The sequence below is a fragment of the Lepidochelys kempii genome, chromosome 25 (genome assembly GCF_965140285.1).
Source record: "Lepidochelys kempii isolate rLepKem1 chromosome 25, rLepKem1.hap1, whole genome shotgun sequence".
Lineage (NCBI taxonomy): Eukaryota > Metazoa > Chordata > Testudines > Cheloniidae > Lepidochelys > Lepidochelys kempii.
Window position 1 is genome coordinate 10,042,134 of NC_136404.1, and position 19,658 is coordinate 10,061,791.

General features: G+C 52.2%; 1 protein-coding gene across 5 annotated transcripts in view; it reads left to right on the plus strand.

The window, feature by feature from the left end:
• The first annotated feature begins 3,914 nt into the window (after positions 1-3,914).
• Positions 3,915-19,658, plus strand: part of ZNF414 (zinc finger protein 414) — a 30,845-nt gene continuing 15,101 nt past the window's right edge. For 3 of the 5 annotated variants that reach the window (XM_073324278.2, XM_073324280.2, XM_073324281.2), the window contains exons 1-3: positions 3,915-4,061; positions 17,349-17,502; positions 19,217-19,327. In XM_073324278.2, the coding sequence (XP_073180379.1) occupies positions 4,059-4,061; positions 17,349-17,502; positions 19,217-19,327 (268 nt within the window). In that variant the 5' untranslated portion in view covers positions 3,915-4,058. The remainder of the gene's footprint in view (positions 4,062-17,348; positions 17,503-19,216; positions 19,328-19,658) is intronic. The other 2 variants (XM_073324279.2, XM_073324282.2) reach the window with 2 other exon arrangements.

Here is a 19,658-nt window from a genome sequence, read left to right on the forward strand (position 1 = left end):
ATCAGGGGAAGGGGAGCCCCCATCCTGAACAGACCGGGGCATCTGGTCTGGATGCTTCCCTGCACCTGCCCTCTCCAGCAGCACAGCTCCTGCATGGGTTCTTCAAGCAGCAGAATCTCCCGGTTAAAGAGCTGCTCAGACATCAGCAGAAGCAGGGGGTGGCCTGCTCTGCCCCACCAGGCCGCAAAACCCCCTGGCAGGGGAGATTCTGCAGGGAGGGGACACGATACCAAGGATGTGGCTCTCCCCCATGCCATGGCCTGCACTCCAGGTCCCCCAGAGCTGAGAACCCTTCATGCACAGGCGTGGTGGGGATCATCTAGTATTAGCAGCCATTTTACAGCTGGGGAAACTGAGGCACAGTGTGGCGATGGCCCAGCTCCTCAAAGACATTTAGGTGCCTAGCTCCCATGGGAATTAGGTGCCTAAATACCTTTGAGGAGCTGGGACCTAGTAACTTGCCCCTGTGTGTGTAACTTGCACACACAGCCAATCAGTGACAGAGACAAGGTAGGTGAGGTGATATCTTTCATTGAATCAACTTCTGTTGGTGAGAGAGACAGCAGTCGGTCCAACAAAAGATGTTACCCCTCCCGCCTTGTCTCGTTAATATCCTGGGACTGACACGGTGACAACACCGCTGCATGCAATCAGTGACAGAGGCCGATTGCACCATGTCTCCTGGGTCCCTATGCTGCCACCAGTCAACCATGGTTCCTCCCAGTGAGGTCACGAACTCATCACTGTAATAAATGCTGCGTGAACATCTGCATAGCTGGGTCTCCCATCTCTGTGCAGCTGTTGGAGTCACAACCCCCTGGAAAGGTGCACAATAGGCTGTTGCTTCCAGTGATTTTTCATGTCTTCATTATTTATAAACTGACTGGCTTTGGACAAATCAGATCGGGAGGGGACGGATCGGGAGGCCATGTTTAATCTGAAGCCATTACTTGAGGCAGAAGGAAAAGGTTAGAGTTACTAACCTAGACACTTGCCAAGAAGGCCAATGGCATTTTGGGATGTGTAAGTAGGGGCATAGCGAGCAGATCGAGGGACGTGATCGTTCCCCTCTATTCGACATTGGTGAGGCCTCATCTGGAGTACTGTGTCCAGTTTTGGGCCCCACACTTCAAGAAGGATGTGGATAAATTGGAGAGAGTCCAGCGAAGGGCAACAAAAATGATTAGGGGACTGGAACACATAAGTTATGAGGAGAGGCTGAGGGAGCTGGGATTGTTTAGTCTGCGGAAGAGAAGAATGAGGGGGGATTTGATAGCTGCTTTCAACTACCTGAAAGGGGGTTCCAAAGAGGATGGCTCTAGACTGTTCTCAATGGTAGCAGATGACAGAACGAGGAGTAATGGTCTCAAGTTGCAGTGGGGGAGGTTTAGATTGGATATTAGGAAAAACTTTTTCACTAAGAAGGTGGTGAAACACTGGAATGCGTTACCTAGGGAGGTGGTAGAATCTCCTTCCTTAGAGGTTTTTAAGGTCAGGCTTGACAAAGCCCTGGCTGGGATGATTTAACTGGGAATTGGTCCTGCTTTGAGCAGGGGATTGGACTAGATGACCTTCTGGGGTCCCTTCCAACCCTGATAGTCTATGATTCTATGATTCTATGACTACAGAGAGTTCTTTCCCAGGTGTCTGGCTGATGGGTCTTGCCCACATGCTCAGGGTCTAACTGGTCACCATATTTGGGGTCAGGAAGGAATTTTCCCCTGGGTCAAACTGGCAGAGACCCTGAGGGGGTTTCACCTTCCTCTGCAGCATGGGGCACAGGTCACTTGCAGGCTTAAACTAATGTCAGTGGTGGATTCTCTGTAACTTAAAATCTTTACACCATGATCTGAGCACTTCAATAACTCAGCCAGTCGTTATGGGTCTATGACAGGAGTGGGTGGGTGCAGTTCTGTGGCCTGCAAGGTGCAGGAGGTCAGACTAGATGATTATAGGGTTCTCTTCTGGCCTTAAAGCCTCTGAGTCTATACTGCTGCTTGACCCCACATGCCCCTTCCACCCAGAGCCATGCCTGGTAACAGCAAAAACTACCCTGTGGAACTTCCTCAGAGCTAAACATGCCTTTGGTCTGGGAATAACTGGAGAAACTTCGGCCCAAAGGGCAACTCAGAAAATGTACAAATGCCTAAGAAGAAGGACTTACTGTGCATTAATCATAGGCCTCTCCAAGGGGCTGATGGCTGTAATAGCTAAGCATCTTCTGTACATTAAAGACCAAAGGCTCCTCACCGGAGGGAAGGATGGAAGGGGTGTTATCTCCATTAAGGAGCAGTGGCCTGTCCAAGGTCACACCACATGTCTGCAGTATAGCCAGAAACTGATCCCAGGACTCCTTTTAACAATACTAACCCCTAGCTCGTCACTCACCCTTTGCATCAGCAGCTCTCAAAGCACTTTACCAGAGAGGTCAATATCCTTATGCCATTTTACAGATGGGAAAACTGAGATACAGAGAGGGGAAGTGACTTAGCCAGGGTCACCCAGCAGGCCCGTGGGTGAGCTGGGAATAGAAGAGCCACGAGGATCTCTCTTAAAGGAGCAGAGCTACTAAACATGGGGCCTAGTCTCCCTTCAGAAAGGTTTGTACAGCTCCCACTAAGAATAGCACAAAGGTAACCTAGGACAGAGGTTTCTTCTGTATCTAATAAACACATAAACATCAGTCTCAGCCATTCATCTCATTCCTGCGAGACCCATTACTAAGAGTTATTGAAAACTAGACTGGACAAAGCAGTAGATAATTAGAGGAAATCCCTCACTATCTAGTGGATGACCCAGGTCAGCGGGCCACAGACTGGTTTGCGGTCCCATGTGAACATTTTCTAAGGCCCCAAGGTACCAGGATTTTACTGTACAATTACAGCATTTACACAGCATTATGCTCAGTCGCAGTGTTTGGGGATATGGAGGGAGGGGCTGCTGGTCCTTTTAATAATGAGAAAAGACATCTTTGGCTTTGGCAAGTGTGAGAACCTAATATTCTCCTTTTCTGTCACCCAGGATCTGTGAAAGCCCTTTGGGGCAGAGGCTGTCTCGTGGTTCTGTTTTTGTCCAGTATCTAGCACAATGGGGCCCTGAACAGGATTGGGGCTCGGAGGGACTTCTGCAGTACAAATAGCCATGCCAATTCAACCTAGTCAAGCCTAGCAAGTTCTTAAAGAACCTAAAATGTAATCATAAGGTGGGATTTTCAAAAGTGCCTCAAGCAATGAGGTGTCCAATTCCCACTGAAGGTTGACAGGAGTGGGGTGCCTAAATCCTATAAACTCTTTGGAAAATCTTGCCGCTAGGCCCTGAAGTGGTAGAGTAGAGGGTCCATCTGCACGGACCTTGTTGCTGGCTCAGGGCTGTTGTGAGATGGGCTCAGTTACGAACAGACGTGGGGGCGTCTCACACGCCTGGCCTTGCACAGAGCAACACCTGCCAGCGAGCCGCAAACCCCACGCCCGCGACAAACACCCGAAAGGTCAGGATGCTGCCGCCATTTTCTGCACCTGGATGCGATGGCTCGGTGCACATCGGCCACTCCGTGCATTGCCCTAAACAAAGCCCGGGTGCCCCATGGCCTGGGCGGAGCTTTGGGGCTGGAAAGGGGGAAGACGGGGATCTGCCCCCTTCTATGAGCACCATCACCTCTGGCCTTTAAACAAAAAACGAAGGGGGAAAAAAGGAAGCAAACAAAAAGCAGGAGAGAAGCACATGAGAGACACAACCATGTGATAGGAGAGAGGGAGGAGGGGGGACCAAGGGGGTAGGGCGCTGGAGTCACCGCCTCTTGGGTTTGTGTTGGAGTCTTGTCAACTCCAGGAGATCCCCCCCCCTTTGCTAAAGGAATCTAATCCCTCACTTCCCTCCTCTAACAAATCCCTCCCCCTTCTCCCCCCCCCCCAATCACCCTCGGTCTCGCGACAGCTGCTTAACATAAAATGGCTACAATGTAACATCTTTGCCTTGTGATGTCTCTCGCTGCTGCTCCGGGAGAATTTGGGATCTAAAGCCAGAACAAAAGCCCCTCCCCTGCAGGACCTGCCAGAGAAATGGTAGGTGACCTCTGCTAATCCAGGAGCAGCCTTTCGTGTCTGTCTATCTGTCTGTCTGTCTGTGTTGGGGGGCAAGCCCCTTCCCCCCCCTTCTCACCTCCCTGATCCTGGCCCGGCGAGACACGAAATAAACGAGCCCGGTACAGCAGAGGGAGCCTGAAACTGACCCGAGGCAGCTGGGCTCTCTGCCTGTGAAATAAACCAGAAGGGGCTGAAAGTAAGTGAGGAGGAGCTGGTTGGGGCGGGGGGGGGGGGAGGTCGCCCCCTCCTCACCCCCACAAAGAGAGAAGCAGGTCATGCTAAAAAAAGGGGGGGGTAGCGTTACATATTCCCCCCCACCCTCCCCTAAAATAATCCACCGCATTTGTGTTTTGCAAAGGGAGAAAATGTCACCCCATCTGCTAGGGTGGAGTTGGGGGCGGGGGGATTCAAGCCCTGGTGGGGGAGGAGGGGTGCGGGCCTGCGGGGGAGGGGGCGCCCTCGGTGGCCTTATGTCCTTTGGTTATGACAGGCCTGGTTCTGGGGGCTCCTGGATTTGGATACAGGACCCTCTAAACTAGCCCGCTGGCTAGCAGCTTCTGTACTCCGAGGGGAAAGGAAAACTGAAACTGGCTGAGCCAGGCAGATGGCTCCTGGGGGGTGGAGAGGAGTGGCACCATTGGGCAGGGGCCCAGTCATTACAGCCATTCTTCCCCCCCTGCCCCAAGGATGATCATGAGCCAACCTGGTATAGGGTTGCTAATGGGAATTCACGTTGTACTGTGCCCTGCCCATTGTACCCTCCCGCCCATCTGTCACACGGACCTGGAGTGGCCCCGTTTTTTCTTCCCAGGAAGCTGTTTGTTTATTTCATATTGATTTTTCTTTCTCCTTTTTATAAATTGTCTTTGTTTGCAAAGGACACCCCTGGGAAACCTCAGTTTCTCTCCCCCACCCCCAATCCCGATTGACTGCACATGTTAGCTGGCTCCTTGTCCGAGAGCTGCTTGCACTGGCTTTGTTATTGTCGTCTTAGAGTCGCTGGCAGATGCCCTGGGATGCTACAGTTATTCAGAGGGCTCAGGGCGGCCTGAACTGCTTGCACGCGGTGACAATGGGTGGGCTGTTGCACCGGTTTGGGCTGGTGGTGGCTGTTTGTTGGGAAAACTGGGGTTCAAGCCTTTGTTTTGGGGGGGGCAATTCTCCCCCTCACCCCCTATTGCTGTAATGCCCGGTGTGTGTATGGTGAAGTATGGATGCATAGGAAGATCCTGCAAGCTGAAATAACTTCAGATGGGCCCTGCGTGGAAGGAGGCTTCCTCTGCAGCTTAATTTGCAGGATAGCACATGGGGCTGTGGTAACCGATCACTGTCAGATGCGGGGTGGAGGGGGAAGGAGAGCGAGAGAGGCTCTTGGGAGAAGGTTTCAGAGGTAGCCGTGTTAGTCTGTATCGGCAAAAACAACGAGGAGTCCTTGTGGCACCTTAGAAACTAAGAAATTTATTTGGGCATAGATATCTATTTATACTTTATAATATTTTATTTAATAAATTATTTATGCCCAAATAAATTTGTAAGTCTCTAAGGTGCCAGAAAGACTCCTCGTTGTTTTTTCTTGGGAGAAGGTGGTTTTACCGATGATGATAGATCATATCATCTATTCTGTTTCCTAATGCCTGATTATTTGACTTACATGACCAGGTGTGTGAATAGGCAGAGATTAGTGATGAAAGGTTCCAAATTAAGGCCTGATCTACACTTAAAAATTTTTGCACTCCAGGTAGGTGGACCTAAGCCTGGTGTAGACACGACTTGGTCAGTGGAAGAATTCTTCTGCCAGTCTAGCTACTGCCTCTCGGAGAGGTGGGTTAACAACATTGATAGAAAAACCCCTTCCATCCATGTAGGAAGCGTCTATGCCATGGTGCCGTAAGCTGCTCCACTAGAGCATGGACATGGCCTAAATGAGCTATGAGGAAGGATTTGAAAGAAGCATTTTCAGAAGGACTATTAAAAAGATTGCTTAGGGCAAGTCACTTGACTTGGGGTCATTAAAAGCTGGCATAGAAATGGTGAAAGCATCATAAATGTAGGACCCTGACATGCAGCCCTCTCTGAAAATAATTAAGAGCAGGGGAAATGCTGTAATCCACCATCACAGCCGCATTTATTCCAGTGACTAGATCTTGAAATTAACACCGAGGTATGATCACGGCTTGGTGCAGGGAGGATTCAAAGCAACTCTGTGTGTTCCTCTGACTAGCATGGGTCAGATGCTTCATAAATAAGAGTGATCTCCACCGAGAATGTATTTAATCACGAATTCAAAGTTCTTGTCTTTTCCCCTTGTCATTTAAAAAGAAAAGAAAGGAAGAAATCTATGTTTAAGGCTGAAATAAGGAAAAACAAGTGTCGTCATCTGGATCCATTATAAACTGTAGATTATGGCGTTGAAGTTCAGGGTCAGCCCCATGCGATAATATAAAACACACGTGTGGGGGGGGGGGGGATGAGTCAAGGAGACTTTGGAAGAGAAATCTGAATTATCTCACTTTCATGCAATTTGAGCTCAGTTGTAGTGATCTTTTAACATAGTTATTTTTATTTAACGTGTACGTAATTAACCCTGTGATCCCTGGTCTGCTTGTATACATCAAGAAAGGAAAAGGCTTACCTGAGACAAATTTATGCTTTCCAGATTGAGCAGGAAACACTGAGCGAGCAGCAGCCAGAGCTGTGGGTTGAAAGCTCAGCAGAACGATCAGTGAAAAAGCCGCTCTGCTGTCATAGCATTTATTTCCTGTATCTCTAGGCCCCTTCTCTTTTATTACATTTGTAGTGAGTGATCAGGATTCCCTGGCTCCAAACCCTTTGTCTCTCATCTCTGTGTGTGACAATATGTGTTTCAGAAATTGTATTAAACCTCTGGCTGCAGAGCATGGTGTAGATCCTCAAATAGGATTATTTGTTCCATGTAGCCCACTGCTGTGGATTCGTGAATGTCTTCTGTTAGCTGGTCTGAAGGAGCCCTCGTGTTTGCACTGGGGAGCCAAGCCAGGGCAGTTAACAGACGGGGCAATGGTGACTTCTCCCCTCGTTAGGGCTGCGTAGTTGCTGTGAACACCTCCCCCACGAACCTCCCCCACGACCGTTTGTTCGAATTTTGTAAAGGACCGTGTTCTGGCTGCGTTTGCTTCCTGCAGCTGTTCTAGTGAGAGAGCTCACTAGTGGAAAGTCTCTCCGGCTGGGGGTGGGGAATGGTGAATTTTTGCACAACCAAGCGGAATACTTGCAAAAAGTGACTTCTGAATTAGCAATCGGGGCTGGAATCCTGACTCGAACGGTGTGTCTACACGGCAGTCTGAGGCGTGATTGCAGCGTGGATAGACCGACCTGAGCTGGCTCAACCAGCACTCATGCCGCTAAACAGAGCAGTGATGATGCAGTGGCCCGGGCTTCCGTGCGGGCTGGCTAGAAACGCGAGCGTTTCCCCGGGCTCCCAGCGTGCTGGTACAGCCCATGCCACCACATCTACATTGCTGTTTTTAACCGTGCGAGCTCGGGTGCGTCTGCCTCTGATTGTGCTGCAGACATACTGTAAGAGTTAAGGTTTGGAGGACAGAAATACACTGAGGAGTTATGGCCCTGATTCCCATGGCCCTGATTCCCATGGCCCTGCACCATGTGCCGTCCCACCAGGGCATGGTCTGATCTGGAGGCGGCCGAGAACACTCCCATTCTGATCTGGTAACATGCTGCCCCTGCTTTGCACTGAGGGTGAGTGGGCGCAACAAGGAGCGGGGACCTGGAGAATTGGAGTTGGGGGAAGGGGAGGGTTGCTGTTCTGTACCAGATACTGAAATGGGGGCTAACCCCCAGGGGAGATCAGGCCTAAAATTCTCTCTCGCCTTTCTCTGGCTCTCAAAACACGGTGGCCGTTTGGGGAGGAGCTGATGCAGTGTCCAAAGTGAGGAACGAGGATCTGAAAAAAAACCTCCCTATTTCAAACACCCGACCGCCGCTTCCCTTTCTTAACTCGGAACATTCTGCGCCCAAAACTGGATTCTCCCCCCCGGCCCCTTCCCGCTACGCAGGCGCACGCTCGCTGCTTCCTGTGGGGCTTCGAAGATGCTCGTTCCCTGCGGTAGATCGAACCCCTGAAGAAAGGAGGCTGAATAGGTGTTGCCATAGCAACGAGTGGTGCTGCTCCCAATGGAGAAGCCTGACCTGGGGTGCTATAAATCAGCAGGGGAGTCTGGGGAAAATCTGTCCTGTTACCTTCCCCGCGCCCCACCCCAAATCAGCAGGGTTTTCTCCATCCTCTTACTCCAAATCTGCAGGGATTGTTCGGTGGTTCACTGAGTTCTCTCCACTCCCAGCGTGCCATGGACAGGGCAGAGGCCATAAAGCTCATGGAGAGCCATTCAGAAATACCCCTGGCTTTCAGAGAGAAGAAGAGTGGAGGCTCGCTGGCCCCTCCCCTGCAAACAGGCCTCCAGCTCCAGATCAGAGAGGAGATCTAAGATCCTCTAGGGCAGGGGGCTTCAACCTTTTCCTTTCTGAGCCTGCCCCCACCACCATGCGCTATAAAAACTCCACGGCCCCCCTGTGCCACGATAGCTGGCTTTCTGCATATAAAGACCAGGGTCGGCGTTAGGGGGTAGCAAGCAGGGCAATTGCCCGGGGTCTTGCCACAGGGGCCTCCACGAAGCTACATTGCTCAGGCTTCGGCTTCAGCCTCGGGTGGCAGGGATCTGGGCTTCAGCCCCATGCGGCGGGGCTTTGGTTTTCTGCCCTGGGCCCCAGTGAGTCTAATGCTGGCCCTGCTTGGAGGCCCCCCTGAAATCTGCTCGAGACTTCCTAGGGCCCCAGACCCCTGGTTGAGAACTACTGCTCTATGGCACTCGCTCCTGTCCCCTCATCTCCAGCTCCTCCTGGGGCTGTCCACCGGTGCTTGGGGTTGCAGCTGGATGGGACCTCAGGAGGTCATCTAGTCCAACCCCCTGATCAAAGCAGGACCAACCCCCAGTTTTTGCCCCAGATCCCTAAATGACCCCCTCAGGGATTGAACTCACAACGTGCTGAGTTATGTGGCTGTACGGTTTGTGCTCGGCACCTGGAGGTTTACACTAGAGCTGGTGGAAAATCTTTTAACAGAACAGGTTTCCTTTGAAATCCAGAAGGTTTTGTGGGAGCTTCTTAACGTCCATGTAATTTTTTGGATGCGGGGGGGGGGAAGGCAAAACTTTTCATTTTGACAAAGTTGCGTCAGTTTGCTTCTTCAGGCTTTTATATTACACAATGTTTAAGATTAGGTAGATTTAGTAGATTGAGTTTTTTAATACAAGTCAGAATGAATCAAACCATACTAAAGAAACACTTTGATGCTATCGAAATGAAATATTTTGATGGTCCTGAATCTTTTTATTATTATTATTATTTTTATTTTACTTTTTGTTTTGTAGGAAATTCTGAAACTTTGTTCTTCGTTCCCAATTGGAAGAATTTTTTTTTCTAAACATCTGAATTTCCCACAGAACAGGAATTCTGGGTCCCAGTCAGCTCCAGTTTTTTCACTGGTGTGACGGGCGTGCTTCAGGCCTGATCTAAGCCCCAGGATGTTGATGGAACGATGCCCATTTGCTAAAGCAAGCTTTGGAACAGGGGCTCAGCAAATGAGGAGCCCTTGTCTCATTGCATGTGCAACTTGCATGGGGAAGGGGAGCACAAATCCTATTGACGTGCAGTCGGACTTGTGCTTTGAAGTCAAACGGGTGCTTTTTAACATCCCAGTTTAGCCACTCCACCTTAATATTGTGCTAACCTTGACGTAGAACCTTAACTCTGTCCCTTTGTGTATGTGCATCATGATACAGGCTTGAATCGGTCACGAGCCGTTCCCAAATTTAATATTCTGCAGCTTACATCTTACTAGCCTACAGGGGATAAATCTAGAACACCAATTACTTTCAGTGTGTCTGGTTCACAGTACCCCAAGACTAGATATTGACACAGTCCTTGAAACATCCTATATGTTGTCCTATCCCCTCTCTCCCCCCTCCTGCTCCTTGTTTGTTCCATTTACCTGCTGTCTTCTCTCTTAAATTGTAAACTCTTTGGGGGCAAGGACTGTCACTTATGTGGTCTGTCCAGTGCCCAGCATAGTTGACTTTCAATGGGATTTAGGTCATAAGTCTCTTAAGTGCTCTTGGAAAACTTAACCCTTTACCCTAAGGCACATACGCAAGTGGGGGCAGAGCTAAAGTTGTACGTGCAGACTTCGCTCTGGCAGTCAGATGACTCCGTGATCTCTGTGGAATTCTCTACGCACTTTGAGATTACTTTTAGCTGGAGGTGATTGTCGGTCTTTGTTTCTTGTGTGTCCGTGGGACTGAGCCAAACCAACCTTGGGGATGGCCCAGTGTGGACGGAATGATTGACTTTCCCTCAGACTTGTCTGCTATGCAGCATTTTTGTTTTTTCTACCTCCGGGGGGTCATTTGAACATTTGCACGTAGGGATTTTTTTTGACCTGGTATCTCTCGCTTTTGTTGTTTTAAAAAATTACCCCTGCAGAGATTGTACGTGGCGGAGGGGGTGGGGGGTTTCAACAGAAACTGACGATCGCAAATGCACAGACCCGCAAGCTGACGCTATGGCTCATGGTACTTTGTGTGTCTCTTTACTCTATTTTTCCAAAGGAGGAGATGTGCTGAAAAGTTCACAGCTTACAAAGCAAACACCCCCTGGGGCCTTAGACCCCTGCTGGGGGTTTGGGCAAAAATTCTTTTGCCACCTGGGGAAAACCCCAGCCTAAGGGTAGAGAGCATAGAATTTCCAGCCCCTGTATTGGTTTGGGGGGGAGGGGGAGGAGTTCCGATCCCTGGGGGTGGGGGGGGGTGAGAAGATGGCAGAAGCATCACCTCTGAGCTAAGTCCCAGTCGCCCCACTGAAAGATTCCCCCTTTGCTTGTGTGTGGTTGTTGTAGGCTGCTTGGTTCCGCTCGGGGTCTGTGGCTTGGTCCAGGGACCGCTCTAAGGCACCCTTGATAGAGGCATAGCCCTGTGAGGTGCCTTACGTCTCCCCATATGCCCGGTCTGTTCCCCTCTTTGGGATTTAAGGAAACACTTGGAACGTGTCAGGGTAACTGGAGCGCCGTGATCACTCACCTTTGTCCTAGGTACCACTTCTCAGGCAAGTGGTGTAGGCACCTGAGCTGCTGGGCCCTGAAGCCTTTGCACCTGATGGGTCCCAAATATCCATCTACCAACTGCACGCGTCCCCGCTACTGCACCCCTGGCTCTGTCCTCCCAACTGCCCCCGAACCTTCCCCTCCTGGCCTCTAAGGAGGAGAAGTAAAAGAGCAGCAGCATTCGCCTCATTGTGCTGACCCTGTGAGGGCTGAGATGATTCACCCCATAATCAATCCCACAGTGTAGCGGCAGCAAAATCCTCTAGACAAGGCCAGGGAGTTTCTGGCTTTAAAGGCACAGACTGGGCAGGTAGCATAACACTATTGCTGATGGCTGCAAAGAGGCCCCCAAACCAGCAAGCGAACAAGCTGAGCCCCCTAACTTCCTAAAACTGACATCCAGCCTAAGAGGAAGGCAAGGTGGCCTAGTAGATCGGCCACTGGACTTGGACTTGGGAGATCCCAGTGCAGTTTCTGGCTGTGCCACTGGTTTGTCTGGTGGTCTGGCCTTTGCCTTCCCATGCCTCAGTTTCCCCACCTGCAAAAGAAGGATAGTGATTTCTGTAAAGCACTTTGAGCTCTCTTGATGAAAAGAGCTAGATAATTTTGGGGGTTTTGTTTGGTGGTTTGTTTTTTTTGGTTTTGTTTTTTGTTTTAAATACAAACCCCAAAGTTAAGCAGCCAGCCTCGGATCAGTACAATTTTCAGCCCCAATTCTGCCAGGGCTTAAGATCATGCTTAAATGCTTGTGGTGAACAAAAGGTGAGATGTCACCCAGCCATAACCTGGAAGTATTTTCCTGCACTATACCTGCAAATGGGAAGTTGCTGGGCATGGCGAGGACGTTCTTCTACCCGGGTTCTTCCCCTGTCGCTTTTACTTTTCCATGAAAAATCCATGAGGGGAATATGGCTGACTAAGACAGGAGGTCAGAGTGGTGCTTGGGCGATGGCTGGCCCACGAAGGCCAATGAACCTGCTACGGCCCTTTGCCAGCAGCTGGGGGAGTTGTTAGCTCAGGCAGTGGGCCGCCTGCTTTCCGAACCAGAAGTCGCAGGTTCAATCCCCACTGCTGACAACTCCCATACAGTGCAGCTGGGTTGAGAAGCCACGTGGCAAATTTGTTGGGGCAAGGTCCTTATCTCCTTCCATCCCTAGCTGGCGCTGACTGCGATGCTTGTCACTGCACGGGGCCTGCGTTCGCTTGGGGAATCCCTAGCCCCGACATGCTCTATAGCAGCACGGCCAGGAGGGGAAACAGGCTCCTCTTTGTGTGCCACAGAGCAGGCTTTTAAAGTTTGCTGCCTCTGTACAAACCAGGACCGAGCCTCTGCCCGCCATTAGCCTCGCTGCTCAGAGGCGCCTGAGGGGGTCTGGTTCTGTGCAGTACCAGCTGCCCCAAGCACCGAGCTAAGCATGGCAGGTGCCATACTCACCGGTGGCTTGCAAGTGGCCTGGGCATCCCTGGCAGTGAGGGATCCATCTGTGGCCCTTTCAAGAGGCATGGTTAGGGTGCTAGCCTGCCATTTGGGTTTAATTCCTCGCTCTGCCACAGGCCTCCTGTATGACCATGGGCATGTCATCTGTAAAACGTCAAACCTCACTGGGTGCCAGGAGGAGAAACACATTGGATACTAGGGGGATGTGGCGGGTATCCTGGGGATTTTGGCAGTGGGGAGCCTTGCACTTCTAGGTCATGGATTCAGATCCTGTCCAGGGCAATAATGATCAAAAATCATTCACCTGACTTGTGGTTTGCATGAAAATGAGTTTAATGGTGACAGACCAGTTCCTAGTGGGGCAAGTGTCCACAACTGGCAGAAAGGCCAGCATCAAGGAGGCCATGGAGCAACTTATGTGACCCTCCCCTGTGGTCAGGGCTGTGGGGTACTCCGGCTGCATTCAGGCCTGGTACAGAGTAAACACCAGGCTCTACTGGAAACAAGTTAGTGAGTTGCACCACGGCGGTGCCCTGCTCTTGATGTGCCAATGTGAACCAGAGCTACACGCCCATGCCCAGGGGGGAAGCAGCCCCACTGGTCCAAGGACACCTGCCCAGGCAAACCAGAAATCCAGCTCTAATGGTGGGCGCTTTGCCTGGAGTGGACTGGCCCAATGGTCTCCCGCTGGACCTGCCCTGTAGTTAGTAGCATTGGCGTTAGATTTTCATCCCTGCACGAGAGTCTGAGCAAAGGGTGAGCTCTGGCACCTCCTTGTCCCCAAGCAGCTGGGCTGCCCTGAGCCCTCCATGGGGGGGGGGGGCAATGAGCCAACTGATGGAATGGCATGGGGTCCCCTACACAGCCCTGTCCTCTACCTCCCACTGCTGCCTCCCTGTGCAGGTGGGGGGAACAGCCCAGTCCCCGACATGAGAGAGGAGTTCACAGCCCAGGGCTAATGCAGCCACTCTGCAGGGGTGGTTGATTTCAGCACCATCCTAAAGAGCTGTTCTGCTCTGACAGCTTTGGGGAAATACATTTGGCAGCTTGGCCTCATTTAGATGACAAGCTCCTCAGCGTGAGGACTGGCTCCCCATCTCGCACAGCACCCAGCAGTGTGTGTGTGTGTGGTTCCCTGCCTCGGCTCCCATCTGTCTGTCAGCCTGGCAGCTGCTGCTCCTCAATGCTTCATCCTCGCTGCAGCTAACAAAACTTAAAATGGCTTTTCAAGACGGTCTGTTTCTAATAGGCTTAGGCTGGGACCCGCGTAGGGAAGGCCTATTTCCCTGGCCCTGTGGGGGAGAGAAAGATAAAGCAGGCTCCCACCATGCACTGCTCCGTCATCAGCTGTCCTGGCAGGCAGATGACCGACCAAGCCAGTGTCTTCCTGCATCTGATCCACCTTCCTTGCCATGGGGAGGCGAAGGGGTTTTTGCAGCTGATCTACCTACTCCTCGCAGGAGCTTAGCTGCAGGCGCTGAGCTCGCGGATGTCTTCAGTGCTGCGTGTGGGGAAGGCTTTGCAAAAACTGGCCACTGGTGGGTGCGCGCCTCTGAGGCCAGCGCAATCCGTGGGGCACGCACTGTGCGTTTGGGTGCACACGCTGGCTGGGAGGAGCAGGCTCCTGATACGAATGCAGGGTATCTTCCAATGGCCTGTTGAGGGCTGCTCAGCAGAAGATCTGGATCCTGAGAAAATGCGTAGGAGCTCAAAGAACTAAACATCCCTGGGGGGGGTGGGGGAAAGCCCTCTTGCTTCCAGGCTCACCCCACCTCTAACTGCCAGAGGGTGGGGAAAACATCCTTACAGGCATATTATTCCCTAGCTGTCCACTAGGGAGGTTCTTGCAACTCTGCATTGTCAGGGATGGGGTACGGGCTAGATGCGTAGACTATGGGTATGTCTACACCGCAAGGGAAAACCCACAGCTGGCCCGTGCCAGCTGACTCAGGCTCACAGGGCTGTTTTGTTGCTGTGTAGACTTCCGGGCTGGACGCCTTGCCAAATACACGCCATTTCAACCCGGTGACCTTTACGATGCACTCTGAGGGGCCAGCCGAACAAATTCTCCAGTTTGTTTGTTTGACAAGACCTGTTGTCCGTGAAGCTGACACCGAGTTTCAAGCGTGGTGTCATGATATGAGAGCCCCATTAGAGCAACATGTCAAATGGGGTCCTTATTCTTGCTATTCCTATGAGGGTGGTGCCTGTTCATAGATGATCGGCTCTCGGTGCTGGGTGTCCAACCAGGCCCCAGCTGGGAGCCCACCATGGGTCTGAAACCCCCCCCACTCCATGTGATACTCTTCTGTGCTCCCTGTTCATCCCCTACTCGCTTGGCTAAGCATGTGGCCCTATTTTGTGAGAGTCTCCTAGTTTTCAGGACCGTCTTGGGGTCTGGCTAAGGCTGGCCAAGATCCTGGGTTTCGCTCGGCCCCCAGCAATCCTGGCCACCTGCTGCACTGATCCAAGGAGAATCTAGGAAAAGCAGGTCTGGAAGAGGGGACCTTGAGAAATCGTCAAATCCAGCCCCCTGCACTGAGGCAGGACCAAGTAAACTTAGACCATCCATGACAGGGATTTGTCCAACCTGTTCTTAAAAACCTCCAGTGATGGGGATTCCACAACCTCCCTTGGGAGCCTGGTCCAGAGCTTAACTACCCTGAGAGTTGGAAAGTTTTTCCCTAATATCTAGCCTAAATCTCCCTGGCTGCAGTTTAAGCCCACTGCTTCTTGTCCTGCCTTTAGTGGACATGGAGAACAACGGCTCAACATCCTCTTTGTAACAGCCCTTAACATGTTTGAAGACTGTTATGTCCCCTTCAGTCGTCTTTTCTCAAGACTAAACATCTGGGTTTTAACCTTTTCTCATAGGTCGGGTTTTCTAAATCTTTTATAGTTGCTCTCCTCTGGACTCTCCAGTTTGTCCACCTCTTTCCTAAAGTGTGGCACCCAGAACTGGACACCATCCTCCCACTGAGGCCTCACCAGTGCCAAGTACGGTGGGACAGTTACCTCCCGTGTCTTGCATACAACACTCCTATTAATACATCCCAGAATATTGGCCTTCTTCAAACCTGTATCACATGGTTTGACTCCTATTTAATTTGTGATCCACTGTAACCCCCAGATCCTTTGCAGCGGTATGACCACCCAGCCGCTATTCCCTACTTTGTAGTTGTGTGTTTGATTCCCCCCCACCCCCCCCGCACTTCCTACATAAAGTACTTTGTACTTGTCGTTATTGAATTTCATCTTGTTGAATTCAGACCAATGCTCCAATTTGTCAAGGTTGTTTTGAATTCTAATCCTGCCTCCCAAAGTGCTGGCGACCCCTCCCAGCTTGGTGACCTCTGCAGATTTAAGAAGCATCCTCTCCACGCCGTGATCCAAGTCATTTAATGAAAATATTGAACGGTGCCGGACCCAGGTCTAACCCCTGTGGGACCCCCCCTACCCCTCCCAGTTTGACACTGATCACTACGACTTGAGTGCAGTCTTTCAACCACCCATTTTGTAGTAATTCCTAGTTTGCTTATGAGAGCGTCATGTGGGACAGCCTTACTAAAATCCAAGAGATCCCCCATCTACAGCTTCCCCTCTATCCGCTGCGCCAGGAGCACTGTCGAAGAAGGACATTTGGTTGGTTTGATGGGATTTGTTCCTGACTGGTGCTGCCACCCCACACCCTGGCCTGAGGGAGCAGTATAGGGTGTCCCGATTTTATAGGGACAGTCCCAATTTTTGAGTCTTTTTCTTATATAGGCTCCTATTGCCCTCCACCCCCTGTCCTGATATTTCACATTTGCTGTCTGGTCACCCTAGAGCAGGAAGCCCCTGCCATCTGCTCATGCCGAGAACCTGACCCAGCTTTGTAGGGGCAGGTCCTTCACCAGGCCCTGAATGAGCAGCAGTCCCCACCCACCTCACCAGCCGTCCCCTCCAGCAGCTCCCCCTTCCTTTCCTTCCCCAGCACCATGTGCTCCTGTCCACCCCAAGGTCCTTCTGCCCAGCTGCTGCCCCTGTCCAGCTCCAATCCAGCCACGCTGGCCTCTCCTCGGTGGTGGGGGACAAGGGGCAGGGAAGGGTGAGTGGCAAGGGAAAGCAGAATGCTGGTGGGCCAGGACAATTCCCTAACCTGCCTCCCCACACAGACTAAAATCTTCCCTGTGAGCCCCTCCCCTCCCCGTTGGATGGGCCTCCCGTTTTCTCGCTGTGGAAGTCTGATGCTCCAGTGGCCACAGGCCGAGGTAAAGCTACCTCCTTAGCACCCAAATGCCCCAGTAGCTGAGGAGCAAATAGGTGGATGGGGGGGAATTGGTCACCGCTGTTCAAGCAGCTTGTCCCATGCCACACTCGGGAGGGGCGGGGCAGGGGAAGCTAAAATGTTTTAAGGAGCAACTAGTTCGGGGGGCAGAGGAGGCCCTGCTTTTGGGGGGCAGCCAGCGGTTGGCATGATGTTCAGAGGATGTGGTGGGCTCCCCGCTTCAATGGGCCACGCAGCTTTGTATCCCTCCCCAGACTAATCACCCCTGGCCTTTTCAGCCTCCTCTCCTAAAGAACCTATCCCCTGCAGGAGTCCATCACATCTGGCAGCTGGGGAGGGGAGGCGTCGGTCTTGCACGTTCACAAGACCTCTCTGTGCACGGCTGACCTTGTCCTCTTGTGTCTGGTTTAGCATCACCAGGAGAAGAGCCCCTCGCCAGTGCCCAGCATTGCCCGCTCCGCCTCGGCCCTCGCTTACCACGAGCACTACGCCTCGCCTGGCCCTGTCAAGAGCAAAGCCCTGAAGACGGAGAAAGACGCAGCGTTGCCCTCCTTCTCCTTGGGCGGTAAATACGTTTGAGGGAGCAGAAGTGTCTGTGGGAGATGCGGAGGGTGGATGCAGGTTGCAAGGCAGTTGGCATGGGAGGGAAGAGCCACGGGCTCTGTGTGTGTGTGGCAGGCTGCAGAGTGAAGCCGTCCATTCGTGGAAAGCCCCCGCTCACAATAACACACAAGCGGAACCCGTTGCGTGGGTTCCCCCCACGAGGCTCTGCTCGAGGAGGTGTCAAACGTGGGATATCGGGAACCATGTGCAGAATTCTCCTGCTGACGCAGCTGAGCACTCCTCTAGCATGGTGTGCGTCTCATGGTCATTGCTGCCACCTCCCACCCGTGTTAAGACCACATGTCCCTCTTCAGGTTGGATAGAGGCCGTGATGTGAGCTAGACGAGCGCCAGGCTGTCTCCCTTCCAACCCCCCATCTTCCCATTCTGAAACCTTTCTCCTCCAGTCCTTCAGGCTTGGACGGGGTGGGCAGGTGACTTAATGGATCAGACTAAGACGGTGGAAAGATCTCTCCAGCTTCTCGCTTGGAATTATGGGAGAACAGGATAATAAATGCTTTTCCCACTTGAAAAAATGTCTTACCCTCTTCAGTGTAGCTGAATTTGGACCTATGAACTCCCCGCCCCCAGGTCTGGACCGTGGCATAGCCCTGGTGGTGAAGATCTAGTGTGTCCCCTTAGTTTTCGGGGGGGGGGGATCCATTTGGGTCAACGAAAGTTCTGACTTCCAAAGTGCATCCTTCATGTGCTCCATGGGACTCGTCCCTAGGCGAGAGACGCCCATGTGTAGAACTTTTCTGGGCATGCCCTTCTTGGATCCAGGGGCTAACGAGTTTTATACAAAGAATAGCTCTTTGCTCCAGAGCAAACAGAGCCTCAGAACTTAGTGCATGAGCTGGACATTGACTTTTAAATGGCCTTGAGGCCTTCATTCCTGCTGGCCTCCAAAGGTGGGATGTGGAAGACCTGGTGCCTCAGAGCAGCTAGGAAATAGAGATGAGCCAAGACGTGACCACAGAGCTGGTTCCTTGTCCCCAGATGCCCTGTGGAGGGGCCTGCATGTGGCTCCCTCCCAGCATGGCTCCCAAACCTTTCCGAGGTGTTAAAAGCCTGGCGTTCCGGCTGAGAGCCTATGTCAAGAAGCTCAGGTGAGACCCATGCCGGAATGATGTACTCGGAGGTAGGTCTGTGCCATGGCTGGCCTGTGCCCTTAGCCTGAGTCAGCTGGTCTGTTTAATTGCAGTGTAGATGCTCCCAAGCTCTGGGATCATCCCACCTTGCAGGGTCCTAGATCCTGGACTCTAGCCTGGGGCCAGACATCTACACCGCACTGAAACCGCCCCATAGTCCGAGCCCCCAAAGCCTGAGTCGGCTGGCACGGGCCAGCCGCGGGTTTTGAATTGCAAGGTAGACCAGCCCAGATGCTTCCAATAAAACCAAAACCCAGGTTCAACTTGAAAAGGAATCCAAACTCCTGGAAGTGGCACCCAGCAATGGCCTTGATCGAAATACAGAACTCTGAGACCGCCACGACGGCTGAAATATCCCACTGTGCCTAGCGCACTCCTGTTCTGATGGCCTCTGCCTGGTGGCTGACTGGCAATAGCTTTGCTATGCACTGGGCGACATTGCTCTTGACTGCAGCTCGGCCTTGCCCGGCTGCTAGGAGTTCGTCTCTGGTGGCCACGCGCCCGTCGTAATTCAGGATCTCTCCAGCAGGCGACAATGACCCGGCAGTGTCGGGCAGCCAGATGCACCCAACGGGAAGTGGAGGCAGCGGGGCTCAAGCTCAGGACCTGCGGCTCCCGAAGCGCAGACCCCTCCCAGGTGAGCTCAAGGGAGCAGCAGTTCATGGAGGGGGGAGGAGGTAGAACTGTGATTCCCAGCAGGTCCACTCTCTTCCAGCAGAGGGCACCGCTCCAGGTACATTCAAAGGGCCACGACCGTTCATCCGTTTTCTCTAGGGAGACTAACTCGAACTTGTCCCTTAAGTGTTCACCTGGGATTCTTGCTAGTCTGACGTTGCCCCTTCTCGGGGCTTTCCATCTAAGCTAGAGAAGGGGGAGCGGTTTGGGTTCGTGCCGGACTCCTTTACTATGTTCCTGGGCTAATCTGCTAAACTCTTCCTGCTCGCCATCTCCTCTGGGTCTTCTCCCTG